The sequence below is a fragment of the Borostomias antarcticus genome (assembly GCF_949987555.1).
Source record: "Borostomias antarcticus genome assembly, chromosome: 14".
In the NCBI taxonomy this organism is placed as follows: domain Eukaryota; kingdom Metazoa; phylum Chordata; class Actinopteri; order Stomiiformes; family Stomiidae; genus Borostomias; species Borostomias antarcticus.
The window spans coordinates 7655818-7682122 of NC_140247.1; the positions used below are offsets into that span (position 1 = coordinate 7655818).

The following is a 26305-nucleotide window of genomic DNA, read 5'->3' on the forward strand; positions in this document are numbered from 1 at the left end:
TTCTAAGCTTTCACTCTTTTCTCTGGATTGTCACGCTCCATTTCGAGCTGGCATCTCTTTCATAAAGGCATGCTTGCCTCTATGTGTATGTGCGCTAAGGGGGTGGGGGTGGGGCTGGTAAGTTCACTCTGTGGTCACCCTCTCCATGGGAAGGGCTGCACAGTTGTCTGTGGAGAGTATGTGTGTGTCAGGAGGTGGGTGAGGAGGGTTGGCCTCTGCAGCTGTGCTCGCTTGTCTCTCTTTACCTCTTTTTTTCTCACTCTCTCTCTCTCGCTCTCTCTCTTTTCCCCCTTTCTCGCTCCCTATCTCCCATCTATCTCTCCCTCCCTCTGTCATGGCTGACCAGTGCTGGTGTTGTGTCTGTGGCAGCCAGCCGGACTGCTCTGGGTTTCTCCTCAAATCTCAACATGTCTGCCAGCTCTACAGCTGCAACCGCACTAGCATCACATCACACTCTCCCTCCTCCTCCTCCTCCTCCTCCTCCTCCTCCTTTATTCCTCTCTCTCTCCCTCTCTCTTTCATCTGGGTATATGGGAATGAGGTCACTTCCTCCTCCTCCCTCCGCTCTGCAAGATGGAGGCCAGATCGCTGTGATGAGACGGTGCTAGAGCAGACAGACTTGGCTCAGATCCTCTTTCTCCTGCCTGCCTGCCTGCCTGCCTGCCTGTCTGTCTGTCTGTCTGTCTGTCTGTCTGTCTGTCTGTCTGTCTGTCTGTCTGTCTGTCTGTCTGTGTCTGTCTCTGTCTGTCTGTCTGTCTCTGTCTGTCTGTCTCTGTCTGTCTGTCTGTCTCTGTCTGTCTGTCTGCTTCTCTGACTGCCTGCCTGTATAGCCTTTCTGCCTATCTCTCTATTTCCAGTCTCTTCTGTGTGTGTGTGTGTGTGTGTGTGTGTGTGTGTGTGTGTGTGTGTGTGTGTGTGTGTGTGTGTGTGTGTGAGAGAGAGAGAGAGAGAGCTGAACATGTAGTCACCCATGTCTTACTGACCCCCCCTCTCAACAGGCTCAACAGGCTCAGCCAGAAGTCCTGAGCTGCTAGGGTCAGCCATTAGGAATGTGAATAGTCTGGAATTGTAGCAATGGTCAACTGAACAATGAGAGACAGAAGGAGAGGGAGCCTTTTATTGACAAGTCAAAACCATACAAGGCATTTAAGAATACATGGACATCACAGATTACAGAAAAACAATCTTGTTGGCAGGCAAAGCAGAGGGAGAGATGGTGGAGAGAGAAGCAGACAGAGGGAGAGAGAGAAGGAGAAAGACAGGGAGAAGACTCTTGGAGAGTCAGTGGCACTCTGCAGCTGTCAGTACTCTGGTCATCGGATTGGTCAACAGCTTGGCCCTGTCAGACAATATGCAGCGAGGTGGTTGACATGGAAACACACCTGTCAATGTATAGCACTTGTGGGGGGGGGGGGGGGGTGTCGGAAAGACAAGAGGAGGGGGGAAAGAGGAGTGAAACAGGAGGGGTGGAAAGCGGAGATGAGGAAAAGGGGAGGGAGACAGAGGAGTGGAGAAGAGGGGGAGGAAGAAGAAGGTTGGAGGAGTGGTAAATGAGGAGGGGAAATAAAATGAGAGGAGGAGGGGTGGAGTCAGAAGAGAAGGAGTAGGAAGGGACTGGAAACACAAGATGGGCAGAAGGAGGAGAAGTACAGTAGATGAGGAGTTGTGTCTGGAGCATCGCCCGGCTACTAGCAGGCTACTTGCTGCTCTAGCATGTGATGATGAAGATGATGTCAGGGAGTTGCCCTCCTGCTCCTAACTATTGCAGCACCTGGATACATACTGTGTTTAGCATCCTGTCTCCAGGGATGCAGGGCAGTGTGTGTGTGTGTGTGTGTGTGTGTGTGTGAGGGTGTGAGTGTTTACCTTTGCCACAGGTCTGTGCAGGTTAATCAGCTTACCTCCCCCTTCTCTCTCGACAGGACAAGTAGGTTCACTCTTAGAGATACTTTAGTCTTCATGACAACCTCAACTGACCATGTAATTCTCTCAAGGCTGGGATAAGCGGCTTTGGGCTCGGCTGGATCAATTAGCAAAAGTATTTACTAGGATTTACATGATTGGGCACCGTTCTTTCTACGTACATGAGCTGGCTGTCGCTTTGACTTGAAACTTGATGTAAAGTTTGACTTGACTTGAGATTTAAAGATATAAGGTATATTATATGTTATTACCTATATGTTATAAGGAAATTTGATTTAATGAGGTTTTGAACATCTTTAATAACTATTTTCTCCTATACGCCACCTGTCCAAAACTTCACTTTGGAAGACAGTAGGAAGAGAATAATTCTCTAATATCAGGGAATCATGTGCTGGGCCAGGGTAATCTGCATTGCAAACCACCTGAACATTTATTGAATGGAAACCCTTGCAATTCACATAGCCTACAGTATATGGCATCATTACACCATTGAACGAGCGCAACTTGGGTGTACGGTACTTATAGGAGACAATTATCCATTTAAGATGTGGCTTTTACACCATACACTGCTCCCTCGTCCCAAGGACAGCATTATTTTAATAACAGTCAGGAGTGCAATAAAGACATTTGTTCACCTGAAAATGTGTTGCAGATGGATAGATCGGGGGAGCACTACAATACACTTGTCAGACACATTTTTTGCATCAGGTCTCGTTTGCCCAACTTGTCCAGTTGGTTAGACAATATCATTTGAATTTTCTTGTAACATACAAGCCAATACATCAATAGCCAACGACTTGAAACGACAATTCAGATAGTAGGCTACTACTTTATTCACACAAGATAGAAAACGTATACCACATGTGTCTGTAGTCCTACAAAAGTTGTATGTATACTTTGTGTCAATACACATCATTAAAGGGGTAGTGTACTATTTTGGACATTTAGCCCTATTTATGGTCAGTCTATCAACCTGAAACAGAGAGACCATCATTTCACTGATCGTTCCAGTATTGAGTTAGCTGTGGTTTTTATGCAGGCTCTCACTGGGCTACAATGGAAGTCAATGGCCCACCTGTAAATGCGTTGGAAAAACAGTTAAATGTGCTTTTCCAAGACGGGAAGCACAGGGTGTAATCTTACCAGTCTCAGTATGCTCTCCTGTGAAATGTATTGCAATCCGAATAAAATGACATGTTTGGCATGGCTTGGACGTAAGCATTGTTTTCACTGCTCCCACGGATGACTATGTTCAAGTCATGCCAAACACCTCAAATATTCGGATTGTGATACATTTCACAGGAGAGCATACAGAGACTGATAAGATTACATTGTAGCCCAGTGAGAGCCGCTAAGTGTCTGGAAAGTCACAGTTGCTTTCCGATTCCCAAGGGGTGTTACGAACGGCCGTAGATCAAAATGCGTCTGGACACAATTCGATAGACCTACAACCAATCAGAGCAAAGAAACGTGTGACGTGTGACAGAAAATATAAACAGGCAGCAGCGTGCTAGCCTGGCTTCCCTAGACCTGGAAATACTGCAAACACATCTTTCTTAACAACAAAAGCTTTAAGTGCCTCTGTTTGTTCTTATTTTAGAGAAAATACACCGTTCAGTTCGTTTAATATAGTCGCGATTGCGGATTCAACATCAGCTGCTGCCATCTTGGTTGTTGCCGAAAATGCCTCGGCGCTCCTCTGTGAATGTGAAAATGTGAGCTTGCGAGATCAGGCTGGCAATGCCAGGCTATACAAATATGGCTAAATGTCCAAAATAGCACACTACCCCTTTACATTTCTTATACATGTAGCCTGCGTACCCACTTATTTTATGCACATATGCATACACATAAAGTACACTCACATCTTTAACATTTTGATATATATATTTTTTACATTTTAAATTATTTTTTAACCCATCACCCATACCATACATAACACTGCAGTTGGTAGGTACCATTAATGTTACTGACTAGCCTATCCTACCTATTCATATACACATTCATAGACATAAATGCACGCATACAAAATAATTTCATTACGCTTCTTTTCCTCTGCAACTATTCTCATACATCCAAGATCAAGATTCTTTGATTGGTCACATGTAATGTACAGTGTACAGTCACAGTGAAATGTTGCTGCCGGCTCCAAGATGTGCTCATTACAGATAAACTACAATACACAATTTACAGACATTGGAAATTTGTCGTCGAGGAAAAATCAGGCTGAATTTGTGTAGTCTGATCCTATCATAAGTCTAGTCTGGTCTGTCCTGGCTTGGCCCGGTATGATCTTGCCTGGCCTAGCCTGGTCTGGTTTGTGCTTGCTTGGCCTGTTCTAGTCTCGCCTGGCCTAGTCTGGACTAGTCTTGTCTGGTCTTGACTTGACTGGCCTGGTGTAGTGTGTTGTGATCTGGTCTGTTTAGCCTGGTCTGCTCTGGCATGGCCTAGCTTGGCCTGGTAAATGGACTGCACTTTTATATTAAAGCGCTTTACAGTGGGCTCTCATTCACCCATTCACAATGGCGGCAGCTGCCATTCAAGGTGCTAGCCTGCTCATCGGGAGTAATTTATGGTTCAGTGTCTTGCCCAAGGACACTTCGACATGTGGACAGGAGGAGCCGGGATGTGAACCACCGACCCTACGATGATTGGACGACCTGCTCTACCTCCTGAGCCACAGGCGCCCCTTAGACTACACTGGCCTGATCTAGTAGTGATGTAGCCAGCTCACCTTTCTGTCTGTTTTCCTGTTCCAGGTGATGTTTCTCCTATCAGCATGTCGCCCATCAGCCAATCCCAGTTCATCCCCCTGGGGGAGGTCCTGTGTTTGGCCATCTCCGCCATGAACTCCGCCCACAAGCCTGTCACACAGGAAGCCCTCACCGAGCACCTGGCAACATGCTTCCCAGGTACAGTACTGTAACAACAACACGCCACTACACTGCCACTCGCCCTCTTTCTCCCTTTATCTCTCTCCTTCTCTTGGTCACTACATCCACCTGTCTTTCTCTATTCCCCCCCCCCCCCTTCGCTCTCTCTCTAAATCTCTATCTCTATCTAGCTCCCCCTCTTATGATACTAGGCTGTATCTATCTGTTGTCTGGGAGCCCAGTAGGGCAGCTCTGATCCAGACCATAATATCACACAGGTCAGCCGGCGTGCGGAGGCTTCTATGAATTCAACAGGGGGTTCTAGTCTTGCTCAGTGTTACTGATGAGCATGTGACAACACACACACACACACATTATTTGATTTTCCTTAGTTAGGTTTTGCACAAGGCAGCATCTCTAGGAGGGACAGTCTCTACTTGCTCGCTGTTGCTGACTATGATGCCAAGACCGGCTCACTCTGCCTCTCTCCTCCCTCTCTCTCTTCCTTGTCTCTCTCCTCCCTGCCTCTCTCCTCCTTGTCTCTCCTCCCTGCCTCTCTCCTCCCTCTCTCTCCTTCCCGCCTCTCTCCTCCCTGTCTCTCACCCCTCTGTCTCTCTTCTCCCTGTCTCTCACCTCCCTCTCACCTCCATCTCACCTCTCTGTCTCACTCCTCCCTGTCTCTCATCCCCCTCTCTCTCCTCGTCTCTCTCCTCCCTCTCTCTCTTCCCTGTCTCTCACCTCCCTGTCTCACTCCTCAGTGCACAGTCAGGCTCAAGTCTATCTGAAGCGCTACTTGCTGCTTAGATGCCCCACGAGAGTCTAATACTGGTCAGGAAAATAGCCTTTCTCTTTACTAGATGCACAGCATCTTTCACCATCCACTCAGATCCCTTCCCTCCCTGACAGTCCAATCAGGTCCCCTCCTCAGTTTCATGCTGAGCAGACACCTTCACTCCAGACCCAGGCCCCCAGACGGACGCCAGAACCCCCCACCTCTGCCCACCCCCCCCCAACACATGGACATCAGGCAGGCAAGCAGACAAACAGACAGACAACCCGACCCAGACGGACAAGCAGGGCTTCCCTCTCGTCTTCACAGGAGTCGAGGCCACTTGCGTCATGTCTGCACGGCTACTACACCGTATGATGTAATGCCAGGCAAGCCCCAGCAGTCAGGCACACACACACACACACACATTTAGAATGATATCTGTCTGCCCGCCGATCTGTAAGTATATCCATAGATTCTAATGAGTGTGGCATTCTGTCTATGAGTGTGTGTAGGTGTGTGTCTGTCTACCTGTGTGTGTGTGTGTGCGTGCATGTGTGCGTGCATGCGTGCGTGCGTGCGTGCGTGCATGCGTGTGTGCGTGTGTGTGTGTTCGTGAGTGTGTGTGAGAATGAGTGACCAATACAGATGGTATCTTCCGCTGCCTCTGGTGAGGGAGGTTCATCTGTTCTGGGTTGAGGAGGGTGCCTCCTGCAGAAGGGAAGTGTGGACAGACTAGTGCAGTAGTATCAGAATCAGTGTAACGTATGTATATAGTGTAACGTTATAGTGTATACTAGTGTGAGCAGCTGGTTTTAATGTGTGTGTGGTGTGTGTGTGTGTGTGTGTGTGTGGTGTAGTGTGGTGTAGTGTGCGTGTATTTGAGTCTGGCAGTCAGAATTGCATCACGCTGGCCAGGCTGAGAGGGCACCATGATGTAACACTCAGTAATACCACCAATACTGACTGGCAGGGAGGGGTAGAGGGAGCATGTGCGTGCGTGTGCACGTGTGTGTGTGTGCACGCGTGCGTGTGTGTGCTGCAGCATTGATCCTGTCTCCCCGTCAAAGCCACAGGCAGCAGACAGCTTAAGCAGAGGTCTACCACACTGTTGACCATTAGACCAAGAGGAGATCCTCCCAGTCCTGAGGCCCCGGGTCAGGATTCATGAGCATGACGCTGTGTTGTCAAGACAGCCATGGTTCTGGCCCCTGGGACCCGTCGGTTGGTGTATGAGCTGTCAGACTGAGCCAGCTAGCGACCTGACCTGGGTCCTCTTGTAGAAATCTACTGCCCTTCTGCCACTACTACTTTTCTTCTACTGCTCTACTGCTCCACTACTGCTCTACTGCTCCACTACTGCTCTACTGCTCCACTACTGCTCTACTGCTCCACTACTGCTCTGCTGCTCCACTACTGCTCTGCTGCTCCACTACTGCTCTGCTAATGTACATCACTACTGCTCTGCTAACGTACATCACTACTGCTCTACTGCTCCGCTACTGCTCTACTGCTCCACTACTGCTCTGCTAACGTACATCACTACTGCTCTAGCACTACCAGTGCTGCTGTACTACTACTCTGCTACTAAAACTTGTAAATTCCCAATATGTGGTCAGTTTATCAAAATAACGCCTGTTTAAATGGGCTGCGTTGTTTTGTTTTCCTCTTCTGTCCAGAGCACTTCCTGCTTCACATTCAATGCCAACATCTTATTTCTAGTATTATCATTTCATCAGTTTAGTGATCACACTGTTTGTCTATTATCAGAATAAACCAACTCAAATGGGAATCCTGTGGTGCCTTTACATAACAATGCAAGATCACGTTAACAACAACTTCACTACTGCTCCATTGCTCTACGACTGATATACTATTCTTAGTATTGTACTACGGCTCTACTACCGCTCCACAACAACTTAACTAATACTCCATTGCTTTAGTACTGATATACTATAGTACTACTGCTCTACTACTGAAGAAGAAGAGTTCTTTATTGGTCATGCGGCACGGACAAGTGCACTCAAACGCGTGTAGTAATGGGCGACACAGGGAACACACACACAGACATGCATCAGGGTCTCTGAATGCTTCTCCTGCTCTTCACCCCTCCGCCGTCCTTCCCCCAAGGGCAGCCAGGAGCAGACAGTAGGCAGCGTGCATGGGCTGCGCCTGGGGACCAAGTGCTCCTGTCTGTCTTCGTCAGGGACGGACGGCGTTAGCGATCTGTTCAGCGTTAGCGACCCCAAAATCACTCACATGTGGCACGGTGGCACATTTCCTTGGACTGTCGCCTGACAGCATGAAGGTCACCCAGGCCTTTCAGTCCGAGTTTGCATGTTCTCCCTACTGCTCTACTACTGTACTACTGCATTACTTCTGTACTACTGCATTACTTCTGTACTACTGCATTACTTCTGTACTACTGCATTACTTCTGTACTACTGCTCTACTTCTGTACTACTGCTCTACTTCTGTACTACTGCTCTACTACTGTACTACTGCTCTACTTCTGTACTACTGCTCTACTACTGTACTACTGCATTACTACTGTACTACTGCTCTACTACTGTACTACTGCATTACTACTGTACTACTGCATTACTTCTGTACTACTGCATTACTTCTGTACTACTGCTCTACTACTGTACTACTGCTCTACTACTGTACTACTGCTCTACTACTGTACTACTTGTGAACTACTACTTTACTACTGTATTACTGCTCTACTTTTGTACTACTGCTCTACCTCTCTACCTCTGTTCTACTCAACTAGCACTTTACTACTGCTCTACTACAACTTTACTACTGCTCTACTACAACTTAACTACTGCTCTACTACAATTTAACTACTGCTCTACTACTAATGCACTACTGTCCTGGACTTACCTTTCTGAACCTCAGCACAGTCTAACTGATGTTGTCTCTCTGGCTGGTCTCTCTCTGTCAGACTGATATTGTCTTTTGGTCTCTGGTCCTTTACATCACCTATTCTGTGTTATCAGGTTTGGTTCAGGAGATATGATGCAAAATACACTATTTGGCAATGGCAGAAAGTAAAATGGCCGCCACAGCTGCCACAAGGCGTTTTTGCGATGGCTACTGTACATATCTAAAGATGTTAAGGGCCCCACACTGTACAAATGTGCCAAGTTTCATGCTTTTGTGAGAGAGAAAAAAATCACCTGGATTACAGGACAATTTTGAAGTGGTGGAGAGACTTTTCGATAGGCTGAAAGAAGTCCTAAGGCAAGGGGAACAGTTGCGGCATGTGATGCTGTCACGACTGGGACGATATTTTCTATATTGTGGAGCCAGTGAGGGGATGTATGCTGTTCAATAAACCAAAGCAAACCCATAACACCAGAGATGAAGTGGCAACTAGTTGCGCTATTTGGCTACAGGGACAATAGTAGTGCAGTGGTGATGATTTGGGACTTTCACAGCAGTCGGCACATATGACACAATCTAGGCACTCTCCAGTCTGCAGATAGTCATGGAACATTATTTAATTTCCTCTTGACTATTAACGCAACTGAGCATGCTATGGAAAAATGCTTCATTTTACTCATGACAATAATATGGACCGTACAAAGTAGGCTATTGTATTATTATCGACACATTGTGTTGATAATTGTTTTGTGTCACGAAAGAAAAGAGGAGACGTACAATCTTTTATTAAAAAGTCTTTAATAGAATGTGACAATGTAAGTTTGAAAAGGCCTACAATTGCAACTAGCCTAAATTGTTTAAACTCCATTTCAGTCCATTTCTACTTCCCACAATAATTAGAGTAGCATGTTACCCTATAAAGGCTATAGTAGCTTATTTCTCGACACAAGCACGTCCATGACGCACATTGTCACGTCTAGCAATGAGGTTAACCCCGCCCTTTCTCTAAGCTAAAGAGTTCCTCCCATTCCTTTGTAGTTGGTCTAAGCAGCTTTGTGAACGGCATTTGAGGGGAAACTTGAATACAGCCCCTGGTCTCTAATGTTCTGGTGTGTAATTTTCTGGTCTGTAATATTCTGGTCTCTGTCTCTCCTCAGGTGTTCCCACCCCCACGGCGGAGGTGCTGCATCACACGCTGAGCATGCTGGTCCGTGAGAGGAAGATCTATCCAACGGCAGAGGGGTACTTTATTGTGACGCCGCAAACCTACTTCATCACGCCCTCTCTCATCAGGACCAGCAGCAAGTGGTACCACCTAGACGAGAGGGGCGCCGAGCGCCAGACACAGCAACAGCAGCAGCAGCAGCAACAACAGACTCAGTGTACATCGCCGCTGTCGGGCACCATCACCCCCTCCACCTCGGGAGGGGCCAGAGACAGGCCACACCCCAAGAACCACGGAGACTCCTATAACAGCTACCGTGACGACCCCCCCAGCCACCACACCACTCTGCAGAGACGCTCCCCCAAGGACCACCGCGAGGCCTACCCCCCTCACTCCCCTCACTCCCCCCCCTCCCAGCCCCCGGCCCCGGCGCCCGCCACAGAGAAGAGCCGCAGCACGCTCAGCTTCCCCTTCAAGAGCGACACTCTCACCAAGCACCGCGATCACCGCGAAGGCGGCGGCGGCGGCGACGCCAAGCAGGCTAGGAAGTTCGGCCTCAAGCTGTTCCGGCTGAGCTTCAAGAAGGACAAGACCAAGCAGCTGGCCACCTTCTCCGCCCAGTTCCCCCCGGAGGAGTGGCCCCTGAGGGACGAGGACGCGCCCAGCGCCGTGCCGCGCGACGTGGAGATGGAGATCATCCGCCGCATCAACCCGGACCTGACGGTGGAGAATGTGGCCCGCCACACGGCCGTCATGAAGCGGCTGGAGGAGGAGCGAGCCCAGAGGAGCAAGGCCAGCTCCGCCCAGCACAGCGCCCGCAGCCGGCGCAGCCGCGGACACAGGAAGCCGCAGGCCAAGCCCTCGCGCTCCCACAGCAAGACGCGCGCCTCGCGGGGAGAGCCCTCCGAGGGCTCCAACTTGGACCTGGCCGACCGGGACTACCGCCAGTACAGCTCCTCGCTGGCGCGCTCGCCGAGGGAGCACGCCTTCTCCATGGAGCGCAGCCGGCAGCGCCACCACCTGGCACACAGCAACCCCAACATCCTGGACTCCGCCCACCTGCCCGTCACGCCCGAGTGGGACGTCTCAGGGGAACTAGCCAAGCGGCGGACGGAGATGCCCTTCCCAGAGCCCTCCCACGGCCCCTCCCACTCCAAGGTTCACCGGAGCCACTCCCACACGCAGGAGAGGAAGTCTCGTACGGAGCGCGCGGACAACAAGGCCAAGGAACGCTCGCGCTCCATGGACAACTCTAAAGGCCCGCTGGGGGCGGGGATGATGGGCCCGCCTGACTACTACGAGCGCACCCTGGAGGACCGGAGTCGCTACTACACGGACGACGGCACGCTGCGCGCCTCTGCTCAGACCGCCCACTACGCCCGGGCGACGCCCCCCGCCGCCAAGCTGGCCAATGACGATGGAGGGCGGAGCCTGGAGAAGAATAAGAGCCGGGACAGCCTCCCGGCGTACGGCGAGATGAAGACCTACTCCCCCAAACCGCCCGCCTCCTCCGCCAGCGCCTCCCACGACGACTACTTCCATTGTTCTGCTTCCAGCGAGGCCGTGCTGACCGCGCCCAGCCCGCTAGGCACCCTGGGTAAGCCTGGCCATGACGGCCTGGGGGGGGTGAAGCTGGTGGTGGGGGCCGACAGGCAGACGCCACACCCTCCGGAGTACAAGGAGGAGGGTAAGGGTCAGAGCGGTGGTCTGGGGGGGCTGGCCGGCCCGGGAGCAGAGCCCCTCCCTAACGGCCGTGCGCCCCCCCACCACAGCTCCGGCTCCGGCAGCATGGACAAGAGGAAAGAGATCTTCAGCAAAGACACACTGTTCAAGCCCCCGCCCAACGCGCTGCCGGGGGGCTACGGCGAGGCCGGCTACTCCTCCAAGCCTGGCACTCTGAGGAAGACCCCCGTTCTGTCCTCGGCAGAGGTGCTGGACGGCCAAGAGGGCTTCGACCCCCCCGGGACGCTGTCTGGCCCCGCCTCCTCCGGCCCTCCAGGCCTGGAGCCCGGGCCGGCCGGCGGAGCAGAAGCCTCGTTCGACTACTACAACGTGTCCGACGACGACGAGCTGGAGGACGCCACCGTCAAAAGGTCGGGGCCAGAGGCGAAGGCTGCGGAGGGCGGAGGCGGGGTGGGGGGAGGGGGCACCATGCAGTGGCTGCTGGAGAGAGAGAAGGAGAGAGACTTGCAACGGAGGTTTGAGAGGAACCTGACCTTCCCCAACCCCAAAGAGAACGACCCGGGTCAGAGCCAGCAGTCTGCCCACTCTGCCCGCCTGGACAGCATGGACAGCAGCAGCGTCACAGTGGACAGCGGCTTCAACTCTCCACGGTGAGTGTGTGTGTGTGTGTCAGCAGGTAGGGTTGTGTGTGCATGTGTGTGCTCATGTACGATGTGTGTTCTAGGGTAAAGTATACTTAATCAGAATCACATGTCTTCCTGTGTCTATGTTGATGATGTCACTAAGCGGCTGGACACAATAACATTCGGCAGATGTGGAGCTGCTCATATGACACCCCCTCCTATATCCTAACTCTAGCTCCCTCCTCGACCCCCCTCCCCTCCAAACTCCCTCCATCCTCATCTAACTCCCTCCTCCCACCAGGCTGCCTGGAGTTAACGTGCTGCTCCCTCTCTCTGCATCACTCTAACCACTCTCTCCCTCCTCTCCTCCCTCCTCTGAGCAGAACGAGGGAGAGTCTGGCGTCCAACACCTCCAGCATTGTGGAGAGCAACCGTCGTCAGAACCTGGCTCTGAGCCCTGGACACCTGGGCATCGCCACGGGCAACGGCCCCCCCTTCACCTTCCGGACCATCCCAGAGCCCCCCCCCTCCCAGCCCGAGAAACTCCAGAAGCCCCCCAACTGCCTGGCCTCCATCACCAGTGTGTGACCAGTGCAGGGGGGGGGGGCGTGTGCCAGGGGGGGGAAGTGAGCCGGGGGCAGTGAGCCACGGTCAGGGGCTGAGGAGGGATAGGACTGTTACAGCACCAGGACAGCTCCCAACTGGCTCCATGTGTTCTAGACTCTCCACTCCGTCCAGCACCACTCCTGTCAGCCATCAGCCCCGCCCGGTCCCCCAGCCTCGCCTCTGACCAGCCCCACAGGCCCCCTGCTGTTTGTTTTGGTGTCAGATTGGTAATCTGATAGTCTCAGGTCACGGGCTGCTCCACTCCTCCCTGGTCTGGCTGTGTCCCTGCAGTTCCCCCTACTGGTACAGCAGCGACACTGCAGCTCTGTGGCCTATATAGGCATGACATACTGCAGCCTGGCCAGAAGGCCGCGTTGCTGCTGGTATCAGACTTTGACTGTTTTACAGAACCTGGGCTGGACCACTGACCACAGCAGAACCTGGGCTGGACTACTGACCACAGCAGAACCTGGGCTGGACCACTGACCACCGCAGAACTAAAGCAAGGCAGGTGTTCACTGAAGGGGGACGCTGTTAGGTTGTAAATACAGTGTATAGTAGCTCAGCTGTGAGACAGAATGGGCAGATGGACAGGTTGGCAGTCAGAAGGCTGACAGAAAGATAGACAGGCAGCCTGAAAGATAGACAGGCAGCCTGAAAGATAGACAGGCAGCCTGAAAGATAGACAGGCAGCCTGAAAGATAGACAGATGGGCAGGTAGGCAGACAGAAAAGTAGGCAGAGAGACTGACAGGCAGATAGACAGACAGGCTGGCAGAGTTACAGTTAGTGAGACTTGGAGCAGGGCTGTACCTGGACCAGCACCCCTCTTTACCCCTTACCTGCCCTGACACACACACACACACACACAGAAGCCCCTGGTCTGAACATCCATATTAACCCTATGTCGTCTCATAGTCTCTTCTAAACTACCTCCACAGCAGCAAAAACACTAGCTACATCCTCAAACTAGTACACTGTCATCAGCCTCTTTCCTGTGAATGTCAATTTAAGAACTCTATTGCATACCATCACACACTCCCTCGCTTTCTCACACACACACACACACACACCCACACCATGTTCCAGTGCTGGGGTCCAGTAGAGGTTGGCCGGAGCAACCAGGCTGTCCGGGTGGTCAGTATTAGAGGCTGTTGTATCTCTGCGGCTCAGGTGAGAGTTGCAGCCATTAGTTGAGCCCAGATCAACACCACTTCTCCAGGACAGGCCACTGCTCCTCCTCTCCCTCCACCCTAATGGTGGGTACCCATATCACATGCCTTTAGGTGACCAATCACAGCATAGCATGATCTCATAGTACATGACTTCACCGCCGCCCAGCTCTCCGTTGTGTACCTTTCACCATGAGAACCACTACAGTAGGACTGGTACCACTAGCCGCGCCACGGCAGAGCCAGTAGAGCCAGGCCGGTACGAACACGCCACTCCTGCTCCTCCGCCCGTTTGCACTGACAGACAGAAGCCTGCTCTCTGGTGGTTCAATACTCTTAGAAAAAAGGGTTCCAAAAGGTACTTCGGTTGTCCCTGTGGCAGAACCCTCCCAAAAGAAACCTTAATGAAATAGTTCTACCCAGAACCAAAAAAAGGTTCCCAAAGGGTTTTTGCAGAGGGTTCTCCCACAGGGACCACCAACACTTACAGGTTGTAGGTGGCGCCTTTTCTTCTAGGAGTGTAGGAGTCTCCCCCAGACAGAAGCCTGGTCTCTGCTGGGTGTAGGAGCCTGTTTATATTGAACATATTTCATATGAGATGTCTTCCCTAAGCACTGCGGATTTATAATGGAGTTCAATAACATTGTTTCTAACTGTGACGGTATGTCATACTGTAAATGATGTTTATCTGTCATGCCTAGTAAAATAATGTAAACAATAAGAGGGATTTTTTATGTCTATAATATCTAAGGGTCCCTACCTGTGTAGTACTGGTGTTTCCTGTTGTTGTAGTGTATGTGATATACCCTCCATGGGTGCTGTACTTTTTAAGATAATAAAATAACATGTTTGGTTACACATGTCTACTGTCCATCTGTACTACCAGGGTCAGAGGCAGCTGACACTAACATTAAAATCCTCTCTAGAATACCAGTATTACAACACAAGGGCATCAGTCAACTCTAGGGGAATATTCTGGAGCTGCTGTACATATCCAGATCCACTAGAGGGGGATGTCTCAAATTCCAGGCATCAACCTTCAAGCAACCAGTCTTGGTAGTTCCCTTCACCCTCCCCCCTCTGAAGGGTTAATATCTACCTGTCCTGAAGGACTACCTGACCTCCAGCTCTGCCTTGTTTATTGTTGGTCCGTCTCAGAGTTCACCCCCGGGCAATGTGATGACTATAAGATACTTGTCTTGGTGCCAAAGTCCCCAGATGACCTGTTCTTAGAACGAAGTGTCCTGGCCCTGGGGACCCTGAACAGAGATACAGCCAGCCGTCCCTTATCAGCTTTATGGTCCAGGGCCAGAGGAAAGCTTTCAAAATCTTTTTTATTGACAAATCTAATTAGTTCAAACTCCACAGACGCATGTCTTGATCTGTCTGGAAGTCAGAAGGGCATGAAACTAAAATAGAAAGACAGTAGAAAATGACTCATACATTTCATTAAAGTGACATCACAGAATAGGAGGGGGCAAAGAAGAAAAGCCATCATCATCATCATCAGACACTCATATTCATCATATTGATCCAACCCTCCAGACAGACTTGGCCACATAGCACAAACAGGCTGAAGACAGGTCTCATTTGATTGGCGCAGAAAGTTTAGCCTTGTGAGACCAACATGATCTTGTGAGCTCACATTCTGTTTCTCTCCATGGATAGGTCTGGCCACGTAGCCGTGCAAACCATCTGTGCTAGAGACATAGCCAATGGGCGTCATCAAAATGATTAGCAGACTATTGGATCGACCCAGTCACAGGTCTTCTCTGTTTGGCCCCGCATTGGTGGAACCAAACCCTGTCCTGTTTTGTGTCCTGTCCTTTTATTGTTCTGTGATTATGTGCACTTTATTCTGTTTTTTGTTTTAGTTTATTTTATATATTGTACAGCACTTTGGTGCAACTTCGGTTGATTTTAAACGTGCTTTATAAATAAAGTTGATCTTGACCTTGGAACAAACTGCCTACTGACATCAGGACAGCAGGGATGCCGCCCTCCTTTCGCTGCAGGCTCAAAACTCACCTCTTCAAGAAGTACTACCCCAACCCTTCCTCTTGAGTACCTATTGTATTTCTATTTTGCTGCCCTTGCACTTTGGCTTTAGCACTAGATGCTTAATCACTTGTTTAGAAAGGAGATGCAATTGTGAGTTCTGGCGAGTAGTAGTACACTGACTACCTATGTTAAATGCAATTATTGTAAGTCGCTTTGGATCTGCTAAATGACTAATGTAATATAACTCATTGCACTGACCTATTGTATGAGCTTCAGAACGCAGTCAGTTGAAGAGCACAAACATTTTCCCTGGGAAAAGCCTTGAATACAGGTATGTGCTGTTCTTTTAAGTAAGCTTTGCAGCATCGACACCAACATCCTCAAGGGCAGCGCCATTAAAATGATTTTTGTTATCAACTAAACTGGATGCGACCGAGCTCGAATGGATTCCTCTCAAGCCTGGCCAGACTGATCCGCGTAGAGAAACAACATGAGCTTGCAAGATCCGGATGGACTTATGAGGCTACAGAAAGTCAGAGTTAAAATACTTAATAAACACATTGGTGGAGCTCATAATCCATCAGCAGCAGTAAATCAGAGAAGAGCTTGATGGGAGGTGAGGTTTGTCCCTTTAAGTTCTTATAACAATTTTTTGGCTTGCAAAGAAAGGCGTGTGAGCAGTGGGATGTGTTTCACTGTCATGTTGAGAGTAGGAGCAGCTGGTCTGACCAGTTCGGGTGGAGGATCTCGACCCAAAGAGACGGCAGGAGGTGGGATGTCAGCCCTTAGTGAGGAGGTTCTGGGTTCTAGACCTGTCTGGACAGCAGCAGGCCCAGGAGAACTAGAGTCCAGCTCCAGAAGGTTCCAGGTCGGACCGGGTTGCTGGCTCCGCTCAGCAGGTACTCCACGCGGTACCACGAGCCGTTGTTCGGCAGTGGCGGGATGCCCAGGGTCCGACACATCAGCTGGTACACGTCCACCGCTCGGATGGGCGCAGCACGCACATTGCGCTTGAAATCTGACAGAACACACTCTGTTAGACCCCACTATATCTACAGAGCCCACTACACCTGCAGACCAGACTATATCTACAGACCAGACTATATCTACAGACCAGACTATACCTGCAGACCAGACTATATCTACAGACCAAACTATACCTGCAGACCAGACTATACCTGCAGACCAGACTATATCTACAGACCAAACTATACCTGCAGACCAGACTATATCTACAGACCAAACTATACCTGCAGACCAGACTATACCTGCAGACCAGACTATATCTGCAGACCAGACTATACCTACAGACCAGACCAGACTAGATCTACAGACCAGACTACACCTGCAGACCAGACTATACCTGCAGACCAGACTATACCTGCAGACCAGACTACACCTGCAGACCAGACTATACCTGCAGACCAGACTATACCTGCAGACCAGACTATACCTACAGACCAGACTATACCTACAGACCAGACTATACCTGCAGACCAGACTATACCTACAGACCAGACTATATCTACAGACCAGACTATATCTACAGACCAGACTATACCTACAGAGCCCACTATACCTGCAGACCAGACTATACCTACAGAGTCCACTATACCTGCAGACCAGACTATACCTACAGACCAGACTATACCTGCAGACCAGACTATACCTACAGAGCCCACTATACCTACAGACCAGACTATACCTACAGACCAGACTATACCTACAGACCAGACCAGACTAGATCTACAGACCCTAATAGACCAGACTATACCTACAGTACATACCAGACTATACCTACAGGCTCCACTATGCCTACACACTACACTATACCTACAGACCCCACTATGCCTACAGACTACACTATACCTTCAGACCCCACTATACCTACAGACCCCACTATGTCTACACTGGAGAAGGACCCTGGAGTTTGGATCCTGCTGCACCCCAACAACCAGGTAACTGCATAATGATTTATCCTCTGTGATTGAATATCTTCCTCTTTTAGGAGTACAGCAGGACAAAGTACAGTTTTGTTTCTGACCCCAGCTTCTCTATGGTGTCTTTTGGAGGTGATTAATGATTCACCGTAGGGGCATAAACAACAACCCTGGTTCACACCTCTCCACCAATGAGGCATCTCCTACGGCTCCCTGCCAATGATTGGTTGCTCTCACCTGGTCCCCGGGCTAGGAAGAAGCCCCTCATATCCACAAACTCGTTGTCGTAACCGTGCCAGCCATGCTGCCAGCCCTTGGCCTCCCCGGTGTCATTCTGCCAGAAAGGAAGTCTGGCCTTACTCTGGAATCACACGCACGCGCCGCACACACACACACACACAGCAGGGAGATGGATCTTACTACATCATGTTAACACCGATAGTCAGTTCTATCTACACAGCTGCAGTCACAGTCTCACCTCAGCGATGAACCAGCCGGGCTCGGCCACCAGGGTCAGCGAGGAGACAAACTTCCCTCCCCGGTAGTGGAACCGCTCAGGGATCTCCTCCCTGCGGTACACCTTGATGTTTGCTACACCGCTCAGAGCACCATAGATCTGACAACAAAAACAGCTATCAGACAGACAGGCAGCCAATAAGACAGACTAGCAGATAGATAGACAGGCAGACACACACGCTCACCGCATCAAACTTGTTGGGTTTGGGCCACAGGCTGACTACAGGGCCGCGGTCCATCATCTTGATCACATCAGTCATGTTGATGTACCGCTCCAACTCAACCACCTTCTCCATCCACTGGATCTGAGTCATGCCGTGGTCCGAGAACATGATCACATTCAAATCCTCACCCATATTCTTCTCCTGGAACATGCCAGAAAACACTGGTCACCACCAGCATGCCCAAGCATGCTCCTGCTGATGCGTTAGCTGTGTGCCTCGTTTTTTGCTCACGTCTCCCTATGACTCACACTGTTCTCCATGTTTAGTAATGAATAATGCTTGACATTATATTCCTTTAGAACGGCGACTTTTTTCTTGCATATCAGACAGCATTGAACTACAAGAAATTATTTTGTGGGCCGGATAACATTATATTTCTGACATCATGTCCCGGGCCGGATGAAGGGGCGGGGCAGGCCGGAAATGGCCCGCGGGCTGGGAGTTTGAGACCCCTGCTCTAAAGTAAGTGACCTTTGTAGAAATATTTTCTACAATATCTTCTACAACTCAACTTTGTTGAATTGAGTTGACTTTTTAAAGTTTCAATATTGACCCAATCCCCTGTTTCTCTCTCTGATCTGAGGGTTCAGGTTAGGAGCTGAGGGTTCAGGTTAGGAGCTGAGGGTTCAGGTTAGGAGCTGAGGGTTCAGGTTAGGAGCTGAGGGTTCAGGTTAGGAGCTGAGGGTTCAGGTTAGGAGCTGAGGGTTCAGGTTAGGAGCTGAGGGTTCAGGTTAGGAGCTGAGGGTTCAGGTTAGGAGCTGAGGGTTCAGGTTAGGAGCTGAGGGTTCAGGTTAGGAGCTGAGGGTTCAGGTTAGGAGCTGAGGGTTCAGGTTAGGAGCTGAGGGTTCAGGTTAGGAGCTGAGGCGGCTGATGTTACCTTGATCTTCTGGTTGAGGGTCTGGAAAGTCATGTCCAGCTTCCTGACGGCAGTCTTCACCTGGTGGGACAGTGGCCCATAATGATGTCCCTCCACATCGATCTTTTCGTAGTACACCGCGGCCATGTCAGCTCGCCCACTTCTGGAAAAACAAACACAAATGCACTGTAGTGTTTTTTTTTTACTTTCCTTACCATTCAGGGCGTTTTATATGTTCTGTTTTTTCTGATTTTATTATTTTTTCACCCAATTTGGTAGCCAATCACACCTGATTGTCCAAATGTTCCCTGTTGCTGCTGTGAAGTGTCCGTCGCACAACCCCGCGGTCAGTGATCCGGAAGAGATGGCCAGCTACCGGACTCTCTCAAGACCGTGACTCCGACACCAGACAGGGTCGCTGTAGAGCAGCAGACCCTCACGCTGAAATTAAACTAGCCTTCTTTGGGAGTAGTGGCTCAATATGCCACTCCCCTGTGGGATCCCTCCACATTTAGATCTGGCAAGGACCGGGCAAGGTACAAACCCCGGTGGGCAGCTGCACCGGAACCCGATGCTTAGACCACTACAGTAGCGCAAACCCCCATTCTCTAGGTTCTTAGTGTAGAGCAGGGGTGTCAAACTCAAATACACAGTGGGCCAAAATTTAAAACTTGAACAAAGTCGCGGCCCAACATTGAACAAATGAATATTTTAATATGGACCCAAACAAGTTTTGCTTTAACATTGAATATGGAACAAGCAACGCTTATTACAATACAATATATAACTTAATAGTGCAGACATGCAAAATCGAATTTCAAATAAAAAACACATCAATGTTATTCATTTATAAAATAAAATTTAAATAAAAATCGTATGCCTCTTTTCTATTTGCAGCCTTCTGATTTAAATATCAAAATAAACTTTTTTCACAGGCTATTAAATTTAAAAATAAAATAACAATAATAAATGAATCATGTCCAGGTCCTTGTACTTGTCGTGGTGTTTCGTTTCAGTGTCGTCTAATGTTGTACTCCTTAGTTATAGCCACGTTGGCTCCACAAACAAGGCAAACAGGTCTATCTTTTACATATGTAAACAGATATTCTGCCTCCCACCTGTCCAGAAAGCTTCTGTTTTCTGCCTTTCTTTTCGCCATTTTAAAGAAGGGGTAACACGGTTACAGTTGTAGTATGAGATTGCTATGACTACTGTCACAGAAGAGAGGGCGTTTCTGGGTCCTGTCTTGATTGACGCGCCAAAACCACAGCAGAGCATTATGGGATTTGTTGTATTAGCGGTGAATGCGCTGTATAATACTGGCGGGCCAGCTCTAGTAGTCATTTGGTATTGCCTCGCGGGCCAAATATAATTACACTGCGGGCCAAATTTGGCCCGCGGGCCAGAGTTTGACACCCATGGTGTAGAGCATTAATAATAATAATAACTTTCATTTATATAGCGCCTTTCATAAAACCCAAGGTCGCTTTACATAGGAGCAATAAGAAACAGAGACAAACATGGTAGACAGAGACACACAACATTAAAGGAGTAGTAAAGGGAAAATCATGTTTAGCCCTGTTTTAAGGTTACTTATGATCATATACAATGGTTCAGATCAAAAAGTTGACAAAACTAGCACTTTTGAGAAAGTCTGATAATTGCTCTACCACCGTTTTGGTCATACAATGGATGTGGGTGGGCACCGTGAAAAATCATCCAAAAAACATGTTAAACTCAATTTCAAAGACAAGAAACTCACCAAGGTATTAGTTGGCGTTCTGACATATAATTCGCCATAAATTAAGATTCTAGTTCATCTGGAAAGGCTTTTTTAAATATTTAGCATAGAACTATTTAGTCGCAGCACATGCGTGTGTAAACTTCCGCTTGAACTGATTCCGATCTCGCGCAATGCCTTGAAGTAGTTCCGCTTCCTGAATCCCCTCTGCGGATTGATCTACACATCCACAACGGTCGCGTCAATACAAGTCAATGGATTTCATAAAATGATCACTAAAACCCTACAGGATTCATACTTTCTGGCACCAACGGACACCAATTACCCCCTCGGTGAGCCTCTTGTCTTTGAAATCGAGAGTTTTCGAATTATTTTTCACGGTGCCCACCCACATCCATTGTATGACCTAAACGGTGGTAGAGCAATTATCAGACTTTCTCAAAAGTGCTAGTTTTGTCAAATTTTTGATCTGAACCATTGTACATGATCATAAGTAACCTTAAAACAGGGCTAAACATGACTTTCCCTTCAGTACTCCTTTAAGAAACGGAAGCTAGAGGTCAAAGGCCATGTTAAAGATGTGAGTTTTAAGGAGTTTCTTGAAGCAGTCCAGAGTTGGGGCGTTGCAGAGTTCTACAGGGAGGGAGTTCCAGAGGGTGGGAGATGCCACGCTGAAAGCTCTGTCCCCAAAGGTCCGCAGTCTGGTTCGGGGGATGGAGAGCTGACCGGTGTCTGAGGATCGCAGGGACCGTGACTGAGTGTAGGGGTGGAGGAGGTCAGTGAGGTACTGAGGTGCCAGAGCATGGAGGGACTTGTAAGTGATGAGGAGGGTTTTGTAGGTGATGCAGGATTTGATGGGGAGCCAGTAAAGGTGGATGAGGGTGGGGGTGATGTGCTGCCAGCGTTTGGTGCGGGTGAGAACCCTGGCAGCTGTGTTTTGCACGTACTGGAGCCTGTCCAGGGTTTTGCTTGGAACCCCGGAGAAGGACCCCATTACAGTAATTCAGACGGGAGGTGACGAAGGCATGGAGGAGGGTCTCTGCTGTGGAGTCGGAGAGTGATGGTCGGAGTCTGGAGATATTTCTGAGGTGTTCTCTAGGTTCTTACCGTATAGTGTTAGGTTCTTACCGCAAAGCGTTCAGAGCGTTCTCCATGGAGTCTGTCAGGTTCTTCTCTGAGGGGTTGTAGACATACTCCTCACAGTGGGACGACCGCACCCCGAGAATCTCGACCTCGCAACCTGGTGGCCAGGCAGCACAGAACAGGTAGTCAGAACCAGGCAACTCAAAGCAGGAGGTCAGAGCCAGGCAGCAAGCAGTCAGAACCACACAGCAAGCCGTCAGAACCACACAGCAAGCCGTCAGAACCACACAGCAAGCAGTCAGAACCACACAGCAAGCAGTCAGAACCAGTTCAAAGCTAGAGACCATAGCGCTGAACAGGCCAACGGCTGTGGAGCTGCTGTCTTCAGGAATTCTGGAGGGGCATTATCCACTAGTCTCCAGTTGGGTAGATCAAGCTACAGGACCTACCGGGCTAGATGACCTACCGGGCCAGGCCAGTGGTACATGTAGACCTACCAGGCCAGTAATACATGTACACCTTCTTGCCAAGCTTCTGCATGGTGACCCAGAGGGGCTCCGAGCCGTCCCACCACAGGGGCAGTCTGCTGTCTTGGTTGGTGCCGATCAAGAACTCCTTCAGAGACGCCTCGTCCCACATGTAGTTCCCTGTCATCTGGTGCACATCACAGTACCGCCCTGCACACACACACAAACACACACACACACACACATACACAGTAAGCAAACTGCAGTCTCGATTTTGATTTTAGATGTTGTATTTTGTTTTGTTTTTCTCTGGTGAAGGGCATTAACCCCTTCGTGTTCTGGTACTGTAGCTTGGGCTTGGGTCGGGAGGTGACCCTCCAACCACCCAGCACTTAGGACCATAGTCGTGTGACTGCTGAGTGTTGTAATGGAATCCAGCTGGAAGAGTCACCTCCATATCAGATGGTCTGCTCTCTCACAAAGACAGTGTTGTCTGGCTTTGTGTTACGGCTATACAATACAGCTAGCTAGGAGTGCTGCCTGTCTCTCTGTGTTACAGCAATAGGACTCCTGGCCGCTGCACCCAGACACACATCGACAGTAGGGCTGGGTATCGATTTGAATTTCAAGAATCGATTTGATTCCGATTCACAAGGTTCAGAATTGATTATCACGATTCGAATCGATTCGGTTAGTGTTACTAAAAACTTTTTCTTTTTTTTCTGTAACCTTAATTACATGACTGCCAAGTTATGCAACACATCAATACTAGGGTTGGGTATTGATACTGATTTCCCAAAATGAATGAATGAATGAATGAATCATTGAATGAATTAATGAACTATTAATTCCTTCATTTATTCATTCATTCATTAAATAAAAGATCGATTTGGGGATTCATTAATCGATTCTGAATCATTTGATTCAGAATCGATTCATCGATTTTTTAACCCAGCCCTAATCGACAGCTCTCTGTTGAGTCACTCAGCCATTGGTTCACTCCTGAAAGGACCGGCTCACCAAGCAAATGCAGCTTCTAGCTATGACAGCTTTAACAGCTGCAGAAGCACCTGGACTGGAGGTTATGGAGGCTCAGTGCTGCTATAAAATACTGCACTGCCTGTCACGGACTGGAAGCAACACAACCGCCCTGGAGGGTCCTGGTGATTCATCAACAAGTCAGCTGATGGGCGGGCTGTTACAGGCTCTGACACTGCGAAGAGTGGGGCTAGAACACCACAGCTGACTCTGGTTAGACTGCTCTCCATGGGGAAGGTTTAACAAAGGATGGAGGAGGACTGGGAAAGGGAGGATAGTTTTCTATCGATCAGGTCGGTCACGGTTATGCTACGCTCCATGTGAAGGCAAGGCTCATGAGATTGGAATACCAGACCTACCAACCACTCCTAAAGTCTCACAACCTCTCATAACCTCCATTAGGAGGGGCTGTGAGGTAGCGAGGGGATAGGAGTGGTTGAGAGGTTAGAAGAGGCTGGGAGTGTTTGGGGGGGGGGGGTTAGGAGAGCTTGGAGCGGCTAGGATAGGTTAGGAGGGTGAGAGTGTTTGGGAGGCTAGGAGAGCTTGGGAGTGGTTAGGAGGGTAGGAGTGGTTGGGAGGGGCAATCAGAGGTTGTGAGAGGGCAGGAGTGGTTAGGTGAGTGTTAAACCACAGGAGTGTTCCAGCCACTCCTTACCTCCTAACCTATCCTAACCACCACCGCTTTGGTTTGCCCTCTTCTGCATGACTTGTCCGGCTGTTGCTGGGAGTGAAAGGAGGCCTCAAAAGGGGTATGTGTATGTGTGTGAGGCAGCAGGGTTGAGCCTGGCTTTGTTGAGGAGAATGTTCTAGCAAAACATTCTCTATCAGCAGATCAGCTCCACGCTGCTGTGTTTGGGGCTTAGTGGAGTGGCCCCTCTTCCTCCACCCCCCTCTTACTCTCCTGGCCCTCTGACCCCCCTTACCCTCCTGCCCTCTGGGGAATGGCCAAGACGGACAGAAAAACACAAATCTTTGATGCCAAGTAAGAGCAATTAATTCTGGGGTGATTCCAGCCAAGGAGCTTCTATCTGGGCCAATGAGCCTGACTCCCCGTTCAGTGATTAGTGAATGGTGAAGGGCCAGGCATTTGAAAGTCACGTCTTAGTGCTTTATCTCTATACCACAAACACAGAGTACTTCTCTTGGAGATGTTTTCTTCTCTTGGAGACGTCTCTTGGAGATTTGTTGTCTGACACTCAGAACGGCTAATAAGCATTAATGTTGGCACTGGCAGCCACTTAGATCAACCCCTACATCAGCACAGGCAACCAAAGATCAACCCCTACATCAGCACAGGCAACCAAAGATCAACCCCTACATCAGCACAGGCAACCAAAGATCAACCCCTACATCAGCACAGGCAACCAAAGATCAGCTATTGACCAGTCCCCTTAGTGTCAGTCATGTTTTTTCTCTGGGCTCTGATTGGCTGACCGAGGCAACACAACAGTCTCAGTAACACAATGGAGTGTTTGTTAGTGTTTATGTTGTGTGTGTGTGTGTGTGTGTGTGTGTGTGTGTGTGTGTGTGTGTGTGTGTGTGTGTGTGTGTGTGTGTGTGTGTGTATGTGTGTGTGTGTGTTAGGGGGAGGTACAGACTGCTGAGTCCTGATGAAGGAGATCTGCTCCGGTCATTCCTCTGGCCAGCCCAGTGCCAGGCTCCATCAATCATTGGCCTTATTTATAAACCTGTTTGCATCTCTCTCTCTCTCTCTGCATCTTTCTCTCCACCCCTCTCCAGTGTTGTTCAGCTGTTAGCCTGATATGTAGCCAGTCTGTTAGTCCGACCACCCCATCACACATCGGCTGTTGGAATACCATTTTGTCATCTGATGAGAGAATCGACCCAAATAACTCTTTCTGTAGACTTCCCTCTTTGGAAAGTGAACATTTGTTCTGCGGGGGACTAACCTGTCATCAGAGAGTAGTAGTTGGGGTAGGAGAGGCTGGGAAAGTCTGGGGTCATGTAGTCCACTTTCACTCCATTCTCCACGATCTCGCGAAACCCGGGCAAGTTCTGCAGGTCGTCAATGTAATCATAACGGAACCCGTCGATCAGGAACACTAGGAGCTTGTGGCTCGCGAGACAGCATCCCGAGAGAAGCAGAAGGATTGCAGGAACCGTGCACGCGGGGTTCGATCCGGACATGATGGCTCGTCCTCCGGGTTCTGTAAAGTTAATGGACGATCCTGCGATCCTGCGGAGGCAGCTGGAGCCCGGTCCTAGTGACTTGGGGGCGGGGTTACGGTGTTATGGTGTGCTCACTAGAGATGTTTAACTAGAATAGTCTGCTCCGCTGACACGGACTGTCAATGTCTTATTTACTGGGGCTTATACTTATAAGGCTACATAGCCTGCATCTGTTATTGAACTGAGAACTGTAGCAGCCTGACCCAAACCTCTTGTCACATCTCTTCAGAGTGAATAGATCTTATGGTGCGTTCGTTTATAACTGGGAGGTGGCAAATTGCGACTTGCTACTAGGAATGATTAAATAAAACACCTCATGAACTCGCACTTCCTCGTCGCAAATTCGGATATGTTTCTCAGACCCCAGTTGCTCGAATGCACTAGATATAACTAGGTAACTGTGATATAATGGTATATAGATATAACTAGGTAACTGTGATATAATGGTATATAGCTTGAATGCACACAGGTCGGAAGTAGGTATTTTGCCACTTGCGACTCGCCACCTCCGACAACAAACGAACACACCATTATTCTAGTGGGT

General features: G+C 49.5%; 2 protein-coding genes across 4 annotated transcripts in view; one reads left to right on the forward strand and one right to left on the reverse strand.

Annotated features, from left to right (window-relative positions):
- Positions 1 to 12516, forward strand: part of LOC311317759 (storkhead-box protein 2-like) — a gene marked incomplete at both ends in the record, with an annotated part of 73422 nt that extends 60906 nt beyond the window's left edge. For both annotated transcript variants that reach the window (XM_084448861.1, XM_084448862.1), the window contains 3 exons: positions 4683 to 4835; positions 9615 to 11955; positions 12312 to 12516. In XM_084448861.1, coding sequence (XP_084304987.1) covers positions 4683 to 4835; positions 9615 to 11955; positions 12312 to 12516 — 2699 coding nt within the window. The remainder of the gene's footprint in view (positions 1 to 4682; positions 4836 to 9614; positions 11956 to 12311) is intronic.
- Positions 12517 to 15020: 2504 nt separating this feature from the next.
- Positions 15021 to 26035, reverse strand: enpp6 (ectonucleotide pyrophosphatase/phosphodiesterase 6). Of its 2 annotated transcripts, XR_014630768.1 has the most exons (9): positions 25482 to 26035; positions 22564 to 22743; positions 22112 to 22223; positions 19264 to 19405; positions 18348 to 18527; positions 18125 to 18262; positions 17884 to 18007; positions 15679 to 16724; positions 15021 to 15513 (listed from the first exon to the last, which is right to left on the reverse strand). XR_014630768.1 is itself a non-coding variant. In XM_084448877.1 (8 exons), exons 1-8 carry the CDS (start codon positions 25717 to 25719, stop codon positions 16513 to 16515), a joined length of 1326 nt encoding a protein of 441 aa, XP_084305003.1. In that variant the 5' UTR covers positions 25720 to 26035; the 3' UTR covers positions 15021 to 16512. The 2 variants fall into 2 exon arrangements, 1 of the variants encoding a protein (XP_084305003.1); XM_084448877.1 differs by having other exon boundaries at positions 15021 to 16724.
- Positions 26036 to 26305: the final 270 nt, after the last annotated feature.